This window comes from Ictalurus punctatus, chromosome 23, assembly GCF_001660625.3.
Source record: "Ictalurus punctatus breed USDA103 chromosome 23, Coco_2.0, whole genome shotgun sequence".
Classification (NCBI taxonomy): domain Eukaryota; kingdom Metazoa; phylum Chordata; class Actinopteri; order Siluriformes; family Ictaluridae; genus Ictalurus; species Ictalurus punctatus.
Window position 1 is genome coordinate 11,891,969 of NC_030438.2, and position 21,605 is coordinate 11,913,573.

General features: G+C 38.6%; 1 protein-coding gene across 4 annotated transcripts in view; it reads left to right on the forward strand.

Annotated features, from left to right (window-relative positions):
• Nucleotides 1-21,068, forward strand: part of rpgrip1 (RPGR interacting protein 1) — an 81,211-nt gene extending 60,143 nt beyond the window's left edge. For 2 of the 4 annotated variants that reach the window (XM_047150329.2, XM_047150328.2), the window contains exons 12-20: nucleotides 2,374-2,570; nucleotides 2,755-2,847; nucleotides 7,717-7,944; nucleotides 8,037-8,085; nucleotides 8,188-8,282; nucleotides 11,947-12,136; nucleotides 19,573-19,657; nucleotides 19,760-19,887; nucleotides 19,964-21,068. In XM_047150329.2, the coding sequence (XP_047006285.1) occupies nucleotides 2,374-2,570; nucleotides 2,755-2,847; nucleotides 7,717-7,944; nucleotides 8,037-8,085; nucleotides 8,188-8,282; nucleotides 11,947-12,136; nucleotides 19,573-19,657; nucleotides 19,760-19,887; nucleotides 19,964-20,064 (1,166 nt within the window). In that variant the 3' untranslated portion in view covers nucleotides 20,065-21,068. Of the gene's footprint in view, nucleotides 1-2,373; nucleotides 2,571-2,754; nucleotides 2,848-7,716; nucleotides 7,945-8,036; nucleotides 8,086-8,187; nucleotides 8,283-11,946; nucleotides 19,270-19,572; nucleotides 19,658-19,759; nucleotides 19,888-19,963 lie in introns of those variants that run through there. The other 2 variants (XM_047150330.2, XR_008393328.1) reach the window with 2 other exon arrangements.
• Nucleotides 21,069-21,605: the final 537 nt, after the last annotated feature.

Consider the following 21,605-nt stretch of genomic DNA (forward strand, 5'->3'; position numbering starts at 1 on the left):
TTGAATCCGTTTGAACAAGATTTAAAGACAATATGTTTAGAAGAATGAGCCAAAATCCCACCTGAATACTGCGGCCGAATAGTTTCTTCATACAGGTAGTGCCTTGAAGCTGTCATTACAAACAAAGGCTTCTCCACTAAGTATTAAATGAATTTCAGTTAGCGTGTTGTAACCGATAGCTGCACAGTGACGCAGAGGCGGAGTCCATTCCATTCCGTGTTGTTTTAAATAACGGAAGGAGAAAAAAAAGAGAGATTAAGAGAAGGGTGTGGTCTTCGGAAGCAATTAAAAGAACAGGTGACTAGAGGAGGTGGAGATGAGCAGGAGGCGGAAATGAGAGCCAGGTGGGAATGGCGGAACTGATGGCGGAACTGATGGCGGAACTGATGGCGGAACTGATGGCGGAACTGATGGCGTGCGTTTGCCAGGGACCATGCTAATGCTTTACTGTGGATTATAAACTTGTGGATATTGATTCCGGAGGCTGGCGAACACTTCAGGAATATCCTGCCAAGGTGAATCAACGAGCGAGCAGAGCTTTGAGGGTTCGGAGACACATCACGGGTTTGAGATCCTTTCTTTAATACTTTTGTGGAGAACCAGTGTGCTTGGGTCGTTGGATGCTACTGTCTGTAAATAACTCTGAGTGTTAAGTGGAATCTGACTTCCGGTTTCCCGTGCTTTCAAGTTCACGAACTCCCGTATGCTTAAATTACCGCCAATGAAGTGCTGCTTTTAAAGTGAACAACTTTTTTTGTTTTGGTTAAAAATGATTTTGGGTTTAAATGTGTTTTTTCTGCCTTCTGTGTGTGCAAATTTTCTTGTATGATTAGAGGCTTGTTTCCTTATGGGTGCGTTTATTAATCCTATGTATGGGAACTTTTTGGTTTTCATTATTTCAGTTTCTATGACTGAAACGATCTGTATTTTCTTATGTTTACTGCATAAAAAATAATCTTATTTTGTAAGAATTGAGTAGCCTACTGATGTTTTTTTGTTCTGAGTTATGTCCAAATTATAAATTATAAGTGACGGTTAACTTGAACTGTCTGGCGTCCAAACCCCATAAGTAAGGTACCATGCTACAGTGTTCAATACTTTTTTCCTGCGTCAATCCTCTTTATTACACATAACTTAATTTACAGACTTTAATGTTTGGATTTCTTTATATGTGTGAATTTCTTGAGTTAATATGAAAGTCTGGTGACAATTTCATGTGTATAGCCTCATTAGAAATATATTTACTGAAAAAAAATGTTGATGTGTTCAGTACTTATTTCCCCCACTGTATATATATGTATATATATTTGATCTTTTGTTTAAAATATTCACAAAAATAATATGCTCTCATGGATATCAAACAAATGCAAGCACAACACAGGTTTATCCAAAAAAAAATCTTTCTTAAATATAGGTGTGCAACAATTATTGGCACCCCTATGAATTCAAATGAGAAAAATATGTTTGAAGTATATTTCCTTTGATACTTAAATTTTTTAATACACCTGGGTGAGTAGGAACAGGAAATTGTTCAACCATGGCTACCTGTTTCACAGGGTTATAAATATGAGGTAAAATATAGGCCAAATTCCCTTACTCCTTCATAACAATGGTTAAGACCAATGAATATAGCTGTGATGTATGGCAAAAGGTTTTTGAGCTTCACAAAATGGAAAGTGACTATAAGAAAATAGCACAAGCACTGAAAATAGGGTAATAATTAAGAAAGTCCAGTCTACTGGAAATGCTATGAATTAACCTGAAATTGGACAAGTGTCTATATTGTCACAATGCACTGTGAGGAGGATGGTTCGAGTGGCCAAAAAATCTCCAAGAATCACCGCTGGAGAATTGCCGAATGTAGTTGCGTCTTGGGGTCAGAAAGTCTCCAAAACTACAATCCAAAGTCACCTACATCACCACAAGTTGTTTGAAAGGGTTTCAAGAAAAAAGCCTCTACTCTCATCTAAAAACAAACTCAAGCATCTTAATTTTACTGGACACTACTATAACTTTAAATTGTATCAGGTTCTATGGTCATATGAAACCACCCAGAGAGGTAGCCATATGCCCATGCCCATGGTTCAATATGGTGGTGGCTCTTTAATGTTTTGCGGCTGTTTTTTTGCCAAAGGACCTGGACATTTTGTTAGGATACTTGGCATCAATAGATACTACCGCTCTGTGTTGTATGCTCAGAAGTCTTATCAAATGAAGCTTTGAAACCGTGCAAACTACAACAGCACTTGGAGACAAAATACAGTGAATATGCCTCCAAGCCTATTAAGTTTTTTTGAGAACAAACCTAGAGTACCAAATCAGGAAAAAAACTTTTGAAACTGTGTTCTCATCTGTAAATCTGTTTTGCCTCAGGTTGTTATGTCCTGAGGGACCCTGCAGGGATTCCTAGAGGCATAGTGAGCGTGCATATCCAGTGGAGGTACCCATTCCAGTCACCTGAGGCCCTATTCAGACCAACACAAAAATGGAAAATAGAGAGAGATGGAAAGTGGCTCAAAAATGTTGAAGACAAAACTCAAGCATCACCGAGGTCAATTGCAAAACTGCGAGTATGTTTGTCTCTTCCTTGCTATCGATTTTCTAACCCTAGATAGTACTAGGAATACAAAAAGCAATGTTTTGTGAAACATAGTGGCTAGTGTTTACTGGAATTGCAACAGAACAGCAGGTTTATTCCATCATTCATTGATTCGTTCATTCACACATCTTCAGTAATCACTTTGTCCTGGTCAGGTGGTTTCAGAGCCTTTTCCCTCAACACTGGGGACAAGGCAGGAGATTCAGCCCACACAGTATGCCAGTCTATCACAAGCCAGACTCAGTCATGTAAGAAGCAAATTGACATTTGAGTACTGTTCAAAAAATTTTCTGTTGCTTTCAGTCTCACTCAATGGCAGTTCAAAAGCTGAGCCCTCACAGAAACTAAGAAAAGGTGAAGATCATACAGTCCTCTCCAAAACTATTGGAAAAGCAAGGCCAATTCATTTGTTTGTACTATACGCCAGAGACATTTGGGTTTGAGATCAAAAGATGGATATGAGTCAAGAGTTTAGGATTTCAGCTTTTATTTTCCTTCACCCCTGCCCTGTGGATATTGTTGGTAATGTCACTGACTGTGGTTCTTGGGTTTTTCTTCACACCTCTCACAATGTTTGTCATCAGCTGCTGTTGTTTTCCTTGGGGGACTCATTGAATGTCTGTTTTGTTTTTTGTTTTTTGTTTTTTGATCATAGAATTTTTATTGGAAATTTGCATTTTACACATTATAGTACCACACCCAAGAACCCCAACAAAACAACCACAGCCAAAAACAAAGGAAAGGGGGAAACTAAAAACAATCACAAACAAACATTCAAAGAAAAAACACAAAAAAACAACAACAAAAAAAAGGTAAGATAATTAGTGTTTACCATCTACCTTTACTCAATCCACCTCCAGGGTGCATACATCATTGAAGTGGGTAGTAAATTGTTGCCATTTTCCCAAAAATGAGTCACTCCTGCCTCTGATGTTGTACTTGATTTTTTCAAGTTTAAAAAAAAAAACATTAAGTCTTTAAGCCAGACTGATATAGAGAGGGTTGTGGAGAGGTCCAAGACAACAATATTCTGTGCCGAGCAAGTAATGATACAAAGGCCATAACACTAGTTTGTTTATGGTTCAGAGGCTGATGCGGAGATGAAACACCAAAGATGGCAATTAAAGGACGGACATCCAATTTGATTTTAAGAACGTCGGACATAGTTTCAAAGAAAGGGTTCCAAAAGTTCTGCAGTTTGGGACAGAGTGCAAACATATGACTCAGGTTACAGGGCAAAAGTTTGTATTTTTCACACATGTCTTGAACATTGGGATATGTTTTAGACAGTCTACTCCTAGAGAGGTGAGCTCTTTGGACCACTTTAAATTGTATGAAACTAAGTCTAGCACAGGACGTGGTGGTACGTATATTATCTAACGCTCTGCCCCAGTAATCATCCTCAAGCTCCAGGCCCAATTCCTCTTCCCAAGCACTAATGGTTTTGATATTGTAAAAATTGTCCAGTGACCAGATCGTTGCATATATCCATGAGATAATGTCACCCTTATGAGGATTCAGCTTGAACACCTCTTCCCATGCAGACTTTGTAGGTAAGGAGGGAAAACCAGTGAATAGGGAGGAGACACAACGCCTAATTTGAAAGAAACGGAATAGTTGAGGCGGAGGCAGACTGAATGACGAGGACAACTCAGAAAAGTTTGTGAACACATTATTAATGAAAAGATCCTCAAAGCATTTCAGACCCTTCTTTTCCCACAAAGAGAATGTGTAATCTGTAAAGGAGCGGGGAAAGAGGTGGTTATTACATATTGGTGTCACGGTTGAGGCCGAGATAGATTTAAAATGATGGCGAAACTGATAGAAAATTTTTTGAGAGGTATATACTATTGGATTATCCATGTGTTGTGAAAGGGCTATAGGAAGGGAGGAGAACACCATAGCAGGGAGGGAGGTTGAAATACAAGACTTTGCTTCTAAGTGGCACCATGGAAGAGAGGGGGCCTACACCCAGAGCACCAGTTTCTGAATATTAGACGCCCAATAATAATACATGAAATTGGGCAAGGAGAGGCCACCACTTAGTCAACTCTTTTGAAGTGAATATTTGGAAACCCTGGGAGTTTTTCCTGCCCATATGAAAGAGGAGATTAATTGGTCTATATTCTTGAAGAAAGATTTGGGTAAAAACAAAGGGATGGATTGAAAAAGATAGAGGAATTTTGGAAGAATGTTCATTTTTACCATGTTTATTCTACCAAGAGGGGATAATGGTAGAGCTGCCCATCTTTGAAAGACTTCATGTATAAAATTAAGGTTGTATAATTCACCGCCATTAATGCAGAATAGGAACGGGTGACATTAACTCTGAGATATTTGAATTTTGAATCCTCCAAATGAAACGGTATTTCAGTTTTATCTTTTGGCCAGATTGGTTTATGGGTAAGCATTCACTCTTTTGTAGGTTCAGTTTATACCCTGAAAATTTCCCAAAGTCATTTAAAACGCTTATTATCTCTGGAATAGATGCAATTGGATCTGTAACATAAAGTAGTCATCAGCATACAGGGCTAGTTTATGTTCAATTCCTTTGCGAATTATACCCTGAAATACAGGAAGAGTTCTAAGCATTATTGAGAGAGGCTCAAGCGCTATGGCAAAAAGTAAGGGAGACAGAGGACATCCCTTACGCGTACCCCGTGACAAAGTGAAATAGTCAGATTTAGCCTCGTTGGTATATATGGAAGCTTGTAGTTCCACATATAATAAACGGATCCATGATATCAGTCCATCCCCAAAGCTGAACCTCTTCAGCACTATAAAAAGATATTTCCATTCTATCCTATCAAACGCCTTTTCTGCATCCAAAGAGATGACCACTTCAGAGGAGTCGCTGTTTTGTTTTGAATATAAAATACTAAGTAGAGTACGAATATTAGAAAAGGAATGCCATCCTTTTATAAATCCGGTTTGCTCCTCTGAAATAATGCTAGGAAGAATCCCCTCGAAACAAGAGGCCAAAAGTTTGGCTAAAATCTTGACATCAACATTGAGGAGGCTAATAGGTCTATACGAATTACGTAATGTTGGGTCCTTCCCATCTTTGAGCAATAGAGTTATAGATGCTTGTCTCAATGTTTGTGGCAACGTATCTAGTTCTAAGGATTCCTTGAATACAGCCATAAGTAATGGGGCCAATACAACATTAAATTTCTTATAAAATTTGGAAGGAAACCCGTCCGGGCCAGGTGATTTCTTAGATTGCAATGAATTGATTGAGTTGATGATCTCATCTAAGAAGATGGGGCTGTCAAGTTCAGATGCCAATAAAGGGTCAACTCTGGGGAAAATCAATATTTCTAAGAAAATGGTCCATGTTACCTGAATTGTCAGGAGCCCCAGCTGTATATAAAGAGGAGTAAAAACTTTTAAAAGTTGAATTAATTTCTACAGAATCCGAGGTCAATGCACCACTGGACTGCATAATCTGAGTAATAGAGCGCGAAGCGGCTCGGCTACGCAATTGGTGAGCCAACAACCAACCGACCTTATATCCATATTCACAATAATTGCCATGCGTATGTAACAACAGCCTCTCCGCCTCACCTGTTGATAACAAAAAAGACTCCTCCTGCAAATTAAGCCTTTGTTTATGCAGCTCAGGGGTCAGTTTGAGAGCATATTGGTTGTCAATAGCTCGAATATTATCAGATAACTCTTTTTTTTCTTATTCGTGCGTTGCTTATTGGCATGAGAAGAATAAGAGATTATCTGTCCCCTTAAGAAGGCCTTTAGAGTTTCCCAAAGTAAAGAGTAAGAGATTGAATCAGTTTGATTAGTAAGAAGAAAATCATCTATCAAAGTAGAAATATACTTGCAAAATGCTGAATCGGATAAAAGTAGAGAATTAAGCCTCCAAGGTGGGCGAAAGGCACGATGTGAAGGTAGTAGAATGTCAAGACTTAGAGGAGCGTGGTCTGAAATAACAGTTGGTAGATATTCAGACTTTACAACCCGAGAAATTAGACAATTATTAGTAAAAAAAAAAAAAAATTAATCAATGCGAGAAAAAGATTTATGTACGTGAGGGAAAAAAAAGAATATTTTCTCACTGTGGGGTTAAAATACCTCCACGGATCAATGTAACCATTTTGATCCATAAACTCAGAGAAACGTTCATTCAATGTCTGTTGCTCAGTACACCAGTGGTTTCCTTCTTTTCAGGACATTCCAAATTGTTGTACTGGCTTTGCCCAATGATTGTGCAATGTCTCTGATTGACTTGCCCTATTTTCTCAGCTTCAAAATGGTTTGCTTTTGTCCCATAGACAGCTCTCTGATCATGTCGGCTTATCCTTTTCTAACAACAAACGCAGTCTTCACAGGTAAAACTGAAGGCTAAAAGCAATATTAGGCAGTTAGAGCTATTAATTCTTTAAAGAATCAGTCTTACAGGGCACAACTGGGCAGCAAGGAATTCCTGTCAGTCATGTGTTCCAATATTTTTGACCACTTCAAAATGGGTAGGTTCAAACAAAAGGTGCCATGTTCTAAGTTGTTTAACAAATCTACATGTAGATATCAGGAAATTAAAGCTGAAATTCTTATATATCATCTCATATACATGTTTTTATCTCAAACCCAAATGTCTTCACTATATAGCGAAAATAAAATAATTGGCCTTGCCATTCCAATACTTTCAGAGAGGACTACTTGGTGGCATTTCTTCTTAATTGAATGACTTGTCTTAATATATGGATTTATGTTGGAGCGCTTTCTTACTTTTTTCATATTTAATATTTCCTTAATACCATTAATATGAAACAACAGGGATTTACAAATTGTTCATTATATTTGTGTTTATAATTGAAATAAATAATCTGTTGAAACTGGACTGTATATTCCATATACTGTATAATTGCAGTAATCCATGCAAATTATATGATTTAAAGATGATCATTCAAGTTTTACATTAGTTAGTCTTCTTAAGTGCAAATTTACACAAAATCAGGTGCACAAGTAGGGCGCAAACATTTTTCTGAATGTACATCATTTTTATGAATACCAAATTCCTTGTGTAAGTGCTCCAACAAACAATTTACAAATAAATCCTTCTGTGTCCAATGTTATACATGAGGCCCAATCTCTTGTTTTAGCCAGAGCCTTCCAATCTACTACTCAAAATGCATAGACCTGCAGGATCTCAACAACCCCAGTTTCCTGCACACAAATCAACGCCAAGAGAACCAGTAGCTAAATGGATACAGTTTCCAATTTATAACCAAACCTGTCATAGAAGGTCATTCAACAACAGTCTGAACATGCGTGACTCTGATCAAACCTCAGCTAGTACCAAGCAAATGAGCTCAAGACATCATTCACAGGTACAAATATAAAATATATTTCTTCTGCACCACCTCCACACCATCCACACTAGTTAGCCATTCACTGTAGTCCACTTTTCCCAATGGAACAGGAACACAAGGAGAAGGGAGAAGAAGAATCCCATGATGTAATTCTGAGAGGTAAGCAATAATATTTCTTTACATTTGTTATATCATAATTTATTTTTATTTTTATTTTTTTTTACATTTTATCAGTAAATAAATATTTCTTTACCTGAGTAGATCAAATGGACAGTGAAGTTCTAGAGTCTTCGGAATCCATCAAGTCCAGTGATAGTGATGTTATCATTCACCAGCCTCAAAGGCATGTCAAAGAGGTACTGAAAAATTTTCAGTGCATTTTAAATTCATTCATTTAGCATTAGGAATTAATTATTTTTAAATGTAACCTCAAAATTTCATATATTCTCTGTGCAATTCATCATTGTAATGTACCACATTATGTCATACAGTCCCCTCTCAAACTACTGAAACGGCAAGGCCAATTAAGTTGCTTTTACTGTAGACAGAAGACATTTGGGTTTGAGATTAAAAAAATATATATATGAACATGAAAAGAGTTTAATTTAGGTGTTTATTTCCTGGTCATATATTTATATGCTGATCACCCAATTTGTAGGCGAGGAAAAATACAGATGTTTCTTGTTACCCAGGTGTGTCCTGTTAAATTGATTGTTTAAACAATAAATAGCTCTGATCCTCTATAGTTTTAGCTTTCAGTTTCACCTGTGAAGACTGCTGAATTTGTTGCTAAAAAAGGATGTGCCAACATGAAGATCAGAGAGCTGTCTATGAGAGAAAAGCTAGCTATTTTGAAGTTCAGAAAACAAGGAAAATCAATCACAGGCACTGCAGAAAAATTGGGCATAGCTAGTACAACAATTTAGAATGTCCTGAAAAAGAAAGAAGTCACTGGTGTACTTCGCAACAGACACTGAATCGGTTGGCCAAGGAAAACAACAGCTGCTGACGGAAAAATTGTAAGAGCTGTGAAGAAAAACCCCAAAACCACAGTGAGTGACATAAACAACAACTGCCACAGGGCAGTGGTGAAGGTATCACAATCTACTGCTCAAAGAAGACTTTGAGAGCAGAAATATAGAGGCCATACCACAATATACAAACCATTCAGCATCAGATTAACCTCTACTGTACCAAAGTGATGGAAAGGCCAAAGTGTGGAGAAGGAAAGGATCTGCTCATAATCCAAAACATACAAGCTCATCTGTGAAACATGGTGGAGGTAGTGTCATGGCTTGGGCATGCAAGGTTGCTTCTTGAACAGCTTACTAATCATTATTTATGATGTAACTCATGATGGCAGCAGCAGAATGAATTCAGAAGTTTAAATTTTGCAGACTAAACAAAGGACTTTATCAGAGAGAAAATTCAGCCAGCAGAATGGTGTCATGCTGCTCCGACCAAGGAAGTTAATGATTCACAATTTTGAGAACTAAATAGGAGGTTGAGATTTAGAAAAGTGAATACTAAGGTTAATGTTCAGAAAAGTGAATATTGGCCGCCACAGACCCATTTTCTATTATTGTTCCCTGTTCATGGCACAGTGCCTTTGTGCTGAGCCATAGGCTCTGAGTTTCCAAGCCATACATTAGCTAGCACTATGGAGTGGTGCACACAACCTACCCAGTTCGTGCACCACTCTAAGTGCTCATTTTTTGGCGGAACCGTTTGGTGGCCAACGTTTGGTGGCCCTGCCATTTCCGGCCCGTCTCCACACTTGGTTCCACTCCATACCATATATTGTGTATCTAGATGATATTTAGATTTTTAGCAGCTTGCTGGAGGAACATGTTCGTGTGTGCCCAGTCCTTCAGCTTCTACTGCAGAACTTCAAACTCAAGAAGTCACAATTCGATGATACTACAATCTCCTTCTTTGGCTTTGTTGTGTCCCAAGGGAGACTTAGTATGGACCTAGACAAGGTAAAGGTGGTTGCACAACGGCCACAACCCACCTCAGTCCAGCTGGTACAGTGCTTCTTGGGGTATGCAATTTTTTTTTCCAATGTTTCATTCGAAACTTTAGCACCTTGGTGGTGTCCCCTTAGCACGCTGACCAAACCATGCAGGAGAAATTGACATCAGCCCATGTGCTGCATATGCCAAATCCTTATGCTCAGGTCATAGAAGTCAATGACATCCTTATTACATCCATTCACATACTACTCCCACCGTCTGATACCGCTGGAGAGGAATTATGACTCTGGGAACTGTGGACTCCTCTCTGTGAAATTGCATTGCAGGAGAGGTGGGACTGGCTGGAGGGCACCAAGCACCAGTTCTTTATTTGGATGGATCTCAAGAATCTGGCCTTCATTTAGGAGGCCAAGCGCCTGAACCTCCGGCAGGCCAGGTGCTCTTTGTTTTTATACTCTTTGACTTTGTCTTGTCTTATAGGCCATGCTCCAAAAATCTTAAGCCAGATGTGCTCTCTAGGCAGTGGGACATACCCTCATAGGAACACACCCACAAGCCTATAATTTCCCTTCACCAAACAGTGCTCTGGGGCCTGGGGAAATGTGATTATCTAATGTAACAGTGCAGGTGCCCACTCGGGCAAATCTGTGGCCGCCTGATGAGCTCATCTCATAATCAGTATAAACGTGCCGCACCTGGCAGTGCCTCTTCATAAGCCCTTCGATTACCTCACTCTGCATGCGGACATAGTTCTGTGCCAGTTAATGATTCATGATTTTGAGATGTGAATAAATGGTCTGCACTTATATAGAACTTTTTTTTTTTTTATAACCTTAGCAGTTCTACAAGTGCCTTACACTGTTTCTTAGTCACACACACACACACACACACACACCAATGGTAGCAGAGCTGCCATGCAAGGCACTAGCTTGCCATCAAGAGCAACTTGGGGTTCAGTGTCTTGCCCAAAGATTAGTGGACAACCCGTTCTACTAGCTGAGCCACAGCTGCCTCAATAATAGCGTTTTATAAGGTGCGCTATAAAAGGTTTAGAAAAGCGAAAATTGAGGTTCAGATTTAGAAAAGTAAATGTTAAGGTTTAGGTTAAGAGACGTGAATTTTGAGTTGTAGATTTAGAAAAGTGAATATTGAGGTTTAGGTTTAGAAAAGCGATATTGAGGTTCAGGACTTCACGGAGAAGTCCATTAAGCAGGAGTGTTAAGAGTAGCCTAAGAAGGGAGTCAGCCTCCTAAAAGAAATATTTACTTCCTGCATATTTGGCCACTGACTGGCCCATTTTGTGCTTTTCCTTGTTCACACCACAGTGTTTGAGTTTCCCAGCCACTTGCTGGCTAGTGCTACAGATCCTTACCATACCATATATTGTCTTCTCAACAAGCGTGCCCTAAAAGACGCTATTATACATCCTAGTGTATAACAAAGGTTTTAGGCTGGCCAAGTCAAGCACAAGACCTTAACCCGATTGAGCATATATTTCACCTCCTGAATAGGAGACTGAAGGGAGAAACCATGGAAACAAACAACTGAAAGAGGCCATGGTAAAAGCCTGGAAAAGCATCAAAAAAGAAGAAACCAACAATTTGGTGTTGTCAGTGAGTCGCAGGCTTGATTAATTTATTACAAGCAAAGGATATGCAACCAAATATGACGTGTTTATTTATGTTAATTTACTTCAAAACTTATCTGTTCCTGAACTTTTGCTCAGTTAAATATTGGGTGGTCTGATACAAAAGGTTCTATGTTGTTTAACACATTTAGATGTAAATACCAGGATAGAAAAGCTGAAATCCTAAACTTTCATCTCATATCCATCTTTTCATCTCAAACCCAAATGACTTTGGTGTATAGCATAAAAAAATTAATTGGCCTTGCTGTTCCAATAGTTTCAGAGGGGACTGTATGTTGGCAAGATTTAGGTCAATATAAGAGTGTAAAATATTTAACAATAGTTTTTTTTTCTGCAAAATTTGTTTAAAAGGATTCAATCGTCAGACCTGAGATTTTGTCTCTTTTGGTCTTTCAGGGCAACAGACTTAAAGTTGAGATCTTATCACTTTTGCTTGACCCTTCCTCAAGTGTTGCTTTAGACCAAGCTGTGCAGCAAGTTTATGTGGAGTACCGCCTTTTAGGCATTCCCATGGAAACCACAGAAACCCCAATGTCTCTGCAAAAACCAACAGAGGGAGAAGAAATACATTTCAACTTCAGCAGAGGTACAGTTGAAGATTGCAGTTGAAGATTGCAACCCTCATGAAAAAAGCCTGGTTTGAAAATAATGACTCAGAGAATTTTCAGGAGGCTCATGTGCAGTCAGAAGCCATTACAGAAAAAGCAAGCTGTATTTCATTTAACTAACCAATTTTGAGGTGGCTTCCCAATGTAGCCTTTACATAATGCAAGATTACATAATCCAAGAAATGTTTTGTTTTCACATTTACATGATAAAATCCCATTAAGACATAAATGAAAGGACAAGAAACTTAATTTTATTGGCACACAGCTGTCTCTCACTTTAAATGTTAACCATATCACACTGTTTGTTCTATTACTATTGAGCCAAAGAGTGAGGGAGCCAAGTCACTAATGTCAGTGACAGGAGCCAGCAAGGACTGTTAATATATGAAACAGTTGTGATGAACTTAAATGAAGTTAACTAACTAAGTAGAGAAAGTTAAGTAATGCTAATTATCTCATTAAAATAATTAACTTTCAGATATTAATCTACACTTAGATGTCCTTCATTACTTCCCCACCAGTGGTTCTAACAATACCTTGCCATCATTAACAACATATAGTTAGCTAGCTATCAGTTAATCTATTGGCTAGTGAACTTCAGAGGTTACCGGTGTGAGACAGTTGGTTTACTCTTCAACATAACTTCTACTCATATACCGCTACCTACCTACCTACCCAACCTCCCCGTGTCCTTTAATGTCACATAAGAACAAACAAATTATTGCAGTTTTTCTCAATTTTGTACTAACTCCAGCTCACAGCATGTCTCGCTCTGACTTTGTGCTTCTGCCTCCAAGGTGTGTCTCTTTATTGTGCGTAGGTGTCCCCTCTTTCTTTTGCCTCCTGGTATCCAGTGGAGTGCCACTCTTGCTATGTTGTCTTCATTCCTGCGGACATGGCCAACCCATCTCCATCTCTTTCCTGTAATGGTTGCTGTGATTTCCATCTGTTCAGAATCAGAATAATTTTATTTACTATATACATTTACATGTATTTTTATTTTTTCTTGGTGTTTCAACACAAGAAAACATTCATACATTCAACACACACACATCTCGGACAACACCACACAATTAACATCCTAATATACAGATATTGCACTTAATAAACAAATATTTCACGTTTAAACACAAATGATAGGCTCATATGTAATTTACATTACAGTGGAAGTAGAAATAGCAGCTGGATGCAGTTCAGGGTGGATTAAACTGAGTGGAACAATTGTGATATAAATAAAAGCTATATATAATAATATAAAAATTATATATAGTAATAACAATAGTAATAAATATGTTTAACAAATAGTAATAAATAGTAGGGGCAGTGGTGGCTTAGCGGTTAAGGCTCTGGGTTTCTGATTGGAAGATTGGGAGTTCAAGCCCCGGCACTGCCAAAATGCCACTGTTGGGCCCTTGAGCAAGGCCCTTAACCCTCTCTGCTCCAGGGTCAGCCATGATACAGCACCCCAGGAGCAGAGAGGGTCAGCCTGACCCTGACATGCTGGGGTGTGTGAAAAAAAGAATTTCACTGTGTGTATTTATTGATATATGTGAGCAATAAAGACTCATTATCATTATTTAATGAAAATAATACAACCCCAATTCCAAAAAAGTTGGGACACTGTGCAAAATGTAAATAAATGTAAAAACAAAAACAAAAAAACAGAATGCAACAAGTTGCAAATCTCATAAACCCATATGTTTTTCACAATAGAACATAGAAAACATATCAAATGTTTAAACTGAGTAAATGTACCATTTTAAGGAAAACATAAGGTAATTTTGAATTTGTTGGCCACAACATGTCTCAAAAAAGTTGGGAAGGGGCCAACAAAAGGCTGGAAAAGTAAGTAAATGTTACTAAAAAGAAACAGCTGAAGGAACATTTTTAGCAACTGGTATGTTTCAATTGGCAACAGGTCAGTAACATGATTGGGTATAAAAAAGAGTATCTTAGAGAGGCAGAGTCTCTCAGAAGTAAAGATGGGATGGAATCTGGATGGAAGCATATATTGCTCTAAAACCTGTATATACATTTCAGCATAGATGGTGCCTTTCCAGATGTGCAAGGTGCCCTTTTCATAGGCACTAATGCACCACCATACAATTAGAGATGCAGACTTTTGAACCGAGCGCTGATAAAAAGCTGGATGGTCCCTCTTCTATTTGGTCCTCTTTAGTTTAGAGGATGTGGCATCCATGGTTTCCAAAAATAATTTAAAATTTAGATTCGTCTGACCACAGAACAGTTTTCCTCTTTACCTCAGTCCATTTTAAATGAGCTTTGGCCCAGAAATGACTGTGGGCCTGAACAAAATCCTCCCTGGTGGTTGATATATGAGACCACCGTTGTGTTGTCTGTCACAACTAACACATGGTGACCTCTCAATTGAGGAAGAAAGAATTTCAGTGCTAGAAACATGGCCTGCATTTCTAGGCGATTTATATGCCACTCCAGATGAGGGCCACTCCAGAGACGTGAGTTGGTCCAGCCTGTGAGGGATGTGTCTGTTATTACCGTCTTTCAATAAGGAGACACCCCTAGAGTGTGATGCAAGGCTAAAAACCGGAGACACCTCCAAATTGTCAGAGCACGTAGGCATCGAAGCATGGCACCGATTACTCTGAGATTTCGTCCGAGGATGAAACCCCCGACTTTTCAGCCACCACTGAAATGGTATCCTGTGCAATTGGCCCAATGTTGTGATGTTGGCTGCTTCTGCATTAAGCCCCAACACTCTCTGGTTTTCTGCTCCACAGAGGAGAAAAGTCTAGTAAAGATTGATCTTTGTCTGCTGTATTGTCTTGACCTACATACAGGAGCAAGTTTTGCACAGTCCTGTCTGGCTTTGCTTAGTCTGCGACTAATGCCCTCTTCTGCCCCACCACTTTCAGTGACCACACTGCCAAGATAAGTGAAGGTCTCTGTTGCCTTTGTTTCTTCTTCTACAGCTGTTTTCCTCCCTCTTGCTGTTTATTCGCATCAGTTTAATTTTCTTTGCATTGACTTTCATTCCTATTCGGTGGAAATATCTCCATAGCCTGTCCATCTTTTCCTGGATGTGGCACTCTGTGTGAAACATAACTTGTCTTTCCTTGCCTTGGAGAACTGTTTTTTCTTAGCATGTTCAATACTTTTTTCCTGTGTCATTCCACTTTATTACACATAACTTTATTTATGGACTTTAATGTCGTGGATTCTTTATATTTCCTGATCTTTTGAGTTAGTACAGATGTCTGGAGAACATTTCATGTGAATAGCCTCATTGGAAATATATTTACTGAAAAAAATATTGAAGCATCCAATACTTATTTCCCCCAATGTATGTATTCTGTGCTATGTTCTAAGATGTTTCTTAGAGTGAATGTTCTGCCCAGTCCAGTCTGCCTGCTCCTTTCTAAGCAGTGTGTCTAACTCTGGAACTAGTCTCTATTTAATGATTCTATATAAAATCTTGCTGGGAATAGATAGCAGAGTGATTCCTCTCCAGTTGTTGCAGATAGGTTGCCCGTCGCCTGCTGTTTTATTGTAAAGCACTTTGAGAAAGCAACTTTTATATACGCTATACAAAATGTTGTTGTTGTTGTTGTTGTTGTTGTTGTTGTTGTTGTTATTATTATTATTATTATTATTATTATTATTATTATTATTATTATTTGGTATTTGTATAATGTTGCCTTTTCTCAAATCTGGTAGAATAACGTCTAATGTCTATATTGCTTTGAAGAGTGGGTGAAGTGCAATGGCAGCCATGTGAGGATCAGCCTTGAATAGTTATGGGTTTAGTTGGTCATCCCCATGGTATTTTCACTTTTCATTACTTTGATAGCCTCCATGATCTCATTCACTGTCGGTGGCTCTGGGTTGACATGGAGCTCCCTTCTGGTGTCATCAATTTCTGCTGGAATGCCTGAATCAGGCCTGTTCAGTTTCTCAGTTTCCACAGAGGGATCTAGTAAACTGATATAGGGTTATAAGCTCATTGAAAAGTACAGTAATATGGGCTTTGACTTTCTGTGATACATGGTCTTCATGTTTCCAATTTTGATTACAAATACAGAATTTACTGGTATGGTCAGTTATGTCTTTTCATGCAAGCACAGAATGTATATGCAAATCAACCATCATTTGTCTCTGTTGTGTGTTCGAGTTTAACTTGTAAACAGAGTGAGGCAAGAGGAGGCAACCATCCATTGACCTTGGTGTGAGTGCTTTGACATTGGCCTCATATTTTGTGTTTCCTTAATTTTCAGTTACAAAATTATGTACAAGAATGTACAGGTGGATCTAAAAAAAATCTGAATATCGTGAAAAAGTTCATTTTTCCCTTAATTTAATTTAAAAAGTGGAACTTTCAAATACTCTAGATTCAATACACATAAAGTGAAATATTTCAAGCCTTTTTTGTTTTATATCTCATGGAAATAAAAAAAATCCAGTATCTCAAAATATTAGAATAAAGAATTTATAAAACAGAAATGTCGACCTTCGGAAACGTATGATAATTTACACACTCAATATTTGGTTGGGACTCCTTTTGCACGAATTACTGCATCAATGCGGCGTGGCATGGAGACACTCTCCTGAAGATGAATGTCCAGTCTTTAGTCCTTAAACTGAAACTCAAGCGCAACTGGATTATGCAGAAAGACAATGATCTAAAATATAGGAGTAAATTCTAGTCCTAGAAGTAAGTGAAAGACTGATCTCCAGTTATCTGAAGTGTTTGGTTACAGTTATTGCTGCTAAAGGTGGCACAACCAGATTTAAATTTAAAGGGGCAATTAGTATTTCACATGGGTGATTTGATACTCTTTTTTTGCTTCAGAAATTATAAATAAATAAATAACTGTATTGTGTGTTTACTAGGGATGTCACGAGAACCGATACTTCAGTACCAAGTCGGTACCAACATTCTTAAAATGTGACGGTACTTGTTTTTCTGCAGTAGCATAAGTACCATTAGTAATGAAGTACCGGCGTTGCAATTCTTTCGGAACTGATTGGGGCAGCATATACGTGTAAGTCTTTTAGTCAGTCCACACATGCTAAAGAAGAAAAAGAACACCTACAAGCACACAGGAAAAAGGACTGCGAAAAGTTTAGCTCCACCCTGACTCGTTGAGAGGAAAGGTGGTAAGAGTCAAATATGGAAATACTTCGCATTTGACACAGATGACAACAAACATATAATTGAAAGCTGGTGTGCAACCGATGCCATTGTTCATTTCAAACAAAGGGTAGAAACACTTCAAATTTGTCGAAGCACCTGAAAGACAGGCACCTGATCTCTTCAAAGAATTCCAGGTGAGTGAATTTCAAGTCATCAAGGTGTTCCAATTAGCTTTTTTTGAGTTTCCATTTTTGAGGTCTTTGTTGTGTATCTGTTATGATCAGGGGAAAGTGGTCACTTTCGCACATATCATCCCAGACATGCCATGAAAAATCGATAGAGGTTACAAAAAGTCAAATCAGAGAAGATTCCATGACCCAGATGCAGAAAAGTATTTGAACCATCAAACATAGGTCATTTTCATTAATAAGCTTTTCTATCTTCTTTCCCTTTGTATGAAGATGTTTGCCTCCCCACAAAGGGTTGTGACTGTTGAAGTCACCCATGAGAATATAGGGCAGTTGTAACTGTTTTACAAGTTTGTCTAAGTCTTGGTATGTTACAGCAAAATCAGGAGTTATACAAATAGTGCACAAAGTAATGGAAACTATGGTAATGGTTATGTTAGTCAAAATGCTATTGCTTGTAAGTTGGTGTCTACTGCCATATTACTGTGGTAGACATCATGTCTTATTAATATAGATGAGCCACCAGAGGGGTGTACAATATTTGGACCATAGGCATTTAAGAATGTTAACCGTTTAAGAAACACTTTGCAATTTGTGGTAAGATGGGTCTCCTGTAGGCAGAAATCCAGAGGATTATAAACCACAGCTAAAAGCTGCAGTTCTGCAAAATTGTCTTTAAGACTGCGACAATTCCAGTGTTTTACTGTATCTGCTTATACAGTTTCAAGTGGGTAGAACAAGAGGATGCCCCTTGTTTCTACCTTTTGGAGAGAGGCTACAGCTATGAGAGCACGTGTCCTCTCCACAGTTACAGCAGGTGGGTTTATTTTTGCAGCCAGTAGATCCATGTCTGAACTTCTGGCAATTGAAATGTCTGAGCAGGTTAGGTATTTACATTTCAACAGGAACACTTAAAAATCCTATTAGAATCTTTTCCAGATGATGGTGTCTGTTGAAGTTTGGATGCAAGTTCCTGTTTTAATAATGCAGCATCTTTCTTGATTGTGATCCTCTCAACCTCTATCAGATCTTGTGACATAATTTCCGCAGTTATTTAATTGTCCTCCATGTTCTCTAATTCTCTAGTGTGGATTACTCCTTTACTATTATTTAGAGATAGATGAAAGTTTTTATAACCATACCGACTAGCATATTTGCATATAGTAGATTTCAGCTTGGACTTTTTTGAACATTCCACCAGTATCTGGCCAGATCTTATCTTCTTGACATCCTTCACCATCCCTGCTATTCCTGACATACCTTTCTTTCTATATAGTGCATGGGGACAGCTTAGAAAGTGTCATATCGGGGAATAGGGACTAAGTAAGAATATATCCCTGCCAGTTATCACTTTTGGGGAAAAAAAAAAAGCAATAACTATTTCCTAATTCACAATCCAATTCTTGGTCCAACAATTGTTTTAGTGTTGGATTTTTTTTTTTTGCCAGATTTTATGTAGTTTTGTTTCATCATCCCTATTCTTCACCCATCTTGGAGCCCAACAAGGGGAAGTACAGAGCTGTGAAAATCCACCAGGTATGCATCAAAGATATAGGAATGATATACTTGAGCAAGCACACAAGGGGTTTGAATTATTTGATTGACCCTCAGCCAACTGCTTCTGGAAATCTGCAAATTGTTCTAAACTATGGTAAAATTCCCAGGACAAGTCTTGTCTTGCCAATTGGTTGGAATGGGTCCTTCCAACCACCTGTTGAAATGAAGTAGGAGCCAAAGTATTGTGTTTGAGCTGGGACAGCTGCAGGGTGCCTCATTCCTCATTCCAGGATCTCTTCTTCCACTGACACAGGTCGCAACTCTCAGCCTAATAAGTTGCTCTATTTTCTTGCCACTTATGATCAGCAAGGGGGTGCTAGGGACTTATTCTACCCCAGGTCCCCATGGGGAATAATTACTAGTGAAAGTAATAATTAGAAGAAAAGTGGAAACTGTGAGACCGAATGCAAAGAAAGGAACTCATATTAGATCTTGGCAAGGCCTGTTGGTGCAACCAGTCAGATCTTAGCAACATCACTGTTATTATTGTTATATCTACACTCCTTCAACTTCACCAATCAATCTCTCTCTCTCTCTCTCTCTCTCTCTCTCTCAGTCATATATGTTGACTCCATGGAGGCAGCTCCTCTTAGGCAATACCTCTATACTATACTGGAAAGGACTGATACTAAACAGGGCAGGTAAGCAGACACTGAGACAAAGTGAAATGGAGTGATGGGGATTATACCCTTATTCCCTGGCATAAAGTGATGAAACTGATCCCCCCCGGACTAATCACTTAGGTTAAAGTTCACTGTGGTCAGTGAGCCGCTGAATGAGGAAGAGGAATGTGTGGAGATTGGCCATGCCTACTTGGACTTACAAGAACTGCTTCTTACAGGGAATGATGTAATTGAAAGCCAAATTGATAGTAAGTAGCCTTTAAAATGATATTGAGGGTATGATTGTAGCATCCTCATAAATTCATTTTGAGTTTTCTCTCTCAGTTGTCAGAATCGATGGTGATCAGGAGGTGGTGGGAAGGCTGAGAGTGTCTTTGGAGGCGGCACAAGCTTTAACAGGAATCTCCTGGGAGTACCCCAACTAGGAAGAGTGATGAGAGAAGGACAGAGATACAGAGTAAAAGGAAGAGGCAAGAAAAAGAGTAATAAACCCGAAACAAGGAGATCCAAGTTGTTGATCCTGATTAATTTATCTGAAAATCCTAAATAAATCCCTTAACAGTGATATCAACAAGTGGTTGTTTTACACACAATGCAAAGAAAGAGTTTAAAGCTGTTGTAAGCAATATAGCCTTCAAAGGTATCAACCTCCTTCTCTCAGTCTCACATAGTCTATCTATACCTTGACAAGCGCACAGTGTAATATGCATGTAGATGTAGATGTACCATTGTGATCCAGGAAATGCCAGTGTGGGTACAGGATTTTGTTACATGCAAGAAGTTACACATTCTGGATCCACACATTTAGCTACACTGAATGAATTTGTAGAATTAGCAACATGTGCCACAGCCAGACAGCACGTTTTTCAGACTGTACCGTGACGGCAAAGCTGGCACGGTTCACTTGTTTGGCAGATTTAGACTGAAATATTAACTTGAATCTGACCGAAGTGCAACAGCCTGAATGGTCTGATAGCCAATCAAGCATTCATTAAAAATGATGGATGAGAAAGTGCTTGGAGTCTCTTGCAAAGCATATGGATGCCCAGGCATTAGATGTGGTTTAACTAGCAGGCTTGTGGCTTCAGAATCAGAAACCAAAAAAGCTGAAAAGTGTTTCATATCACTGAAAAGTGAATTATAGTTCAATTATATTTTTCTCATCAAAATATCTACTCATTCACAACATTCACTACCATTTCTATTGTGTATTTGATAAGTTCCACATAACTTAGGCATGCTCTCTCTGTTCTCTCTCTCTCTCTCTCTGATAGCCTGTACATCTTCTTATCAGAGTACACAGAAGTCTCCATCCCTGTTCTGAAACAATAAGCTCTCTGTTCCTAGTTAAGTCAAACAATGTTCTAACTCTTCGTCCTGAGTATATGCTATGATAATTTCAGAATTAAACTCAAAAGCTTTCACTGAACTTTGTGCTGGTGTGACTTCTTCCAGAGCTGGACAAGAGGAATCAGCCACTGCAGGGTCCAAATTATGGTTCTGTGGCTGGTATCGGACAAGAAATTAACAGTATTGTTACCAATTCTTGCTTGCTAGTATGTGTACTAGCGTACTACTAAATAAATGTTATTTTATTGAACCAATTTTGTGTTTGCTGTGTTAGGACCCAGTCTCGGTTAGGCCGCTCAGAGTAACCAGCTTGTGATTCAAAGGAAATGATCTCTAAATAAGGGAAACCAGGAACTACAGACACCAACAGGTTTCAACAAAATTATGGTATATTGTAAAAATAGGCAAGTGTATATACAATTGTACATGAAAAACAATCCAGGTGTCACTTCAGGGTGGGTCAAGGCCAAAATAATAAACAAAAGAATTCTTAGTTTGAGAGGACAAATAGGACCACTCCCAAAAGAAATGGCAGCCACACCCCTACTGCCAGTGACCTAAGTGAACTTCGTTTTATATATATATATATATATATATATATATATATATATATATA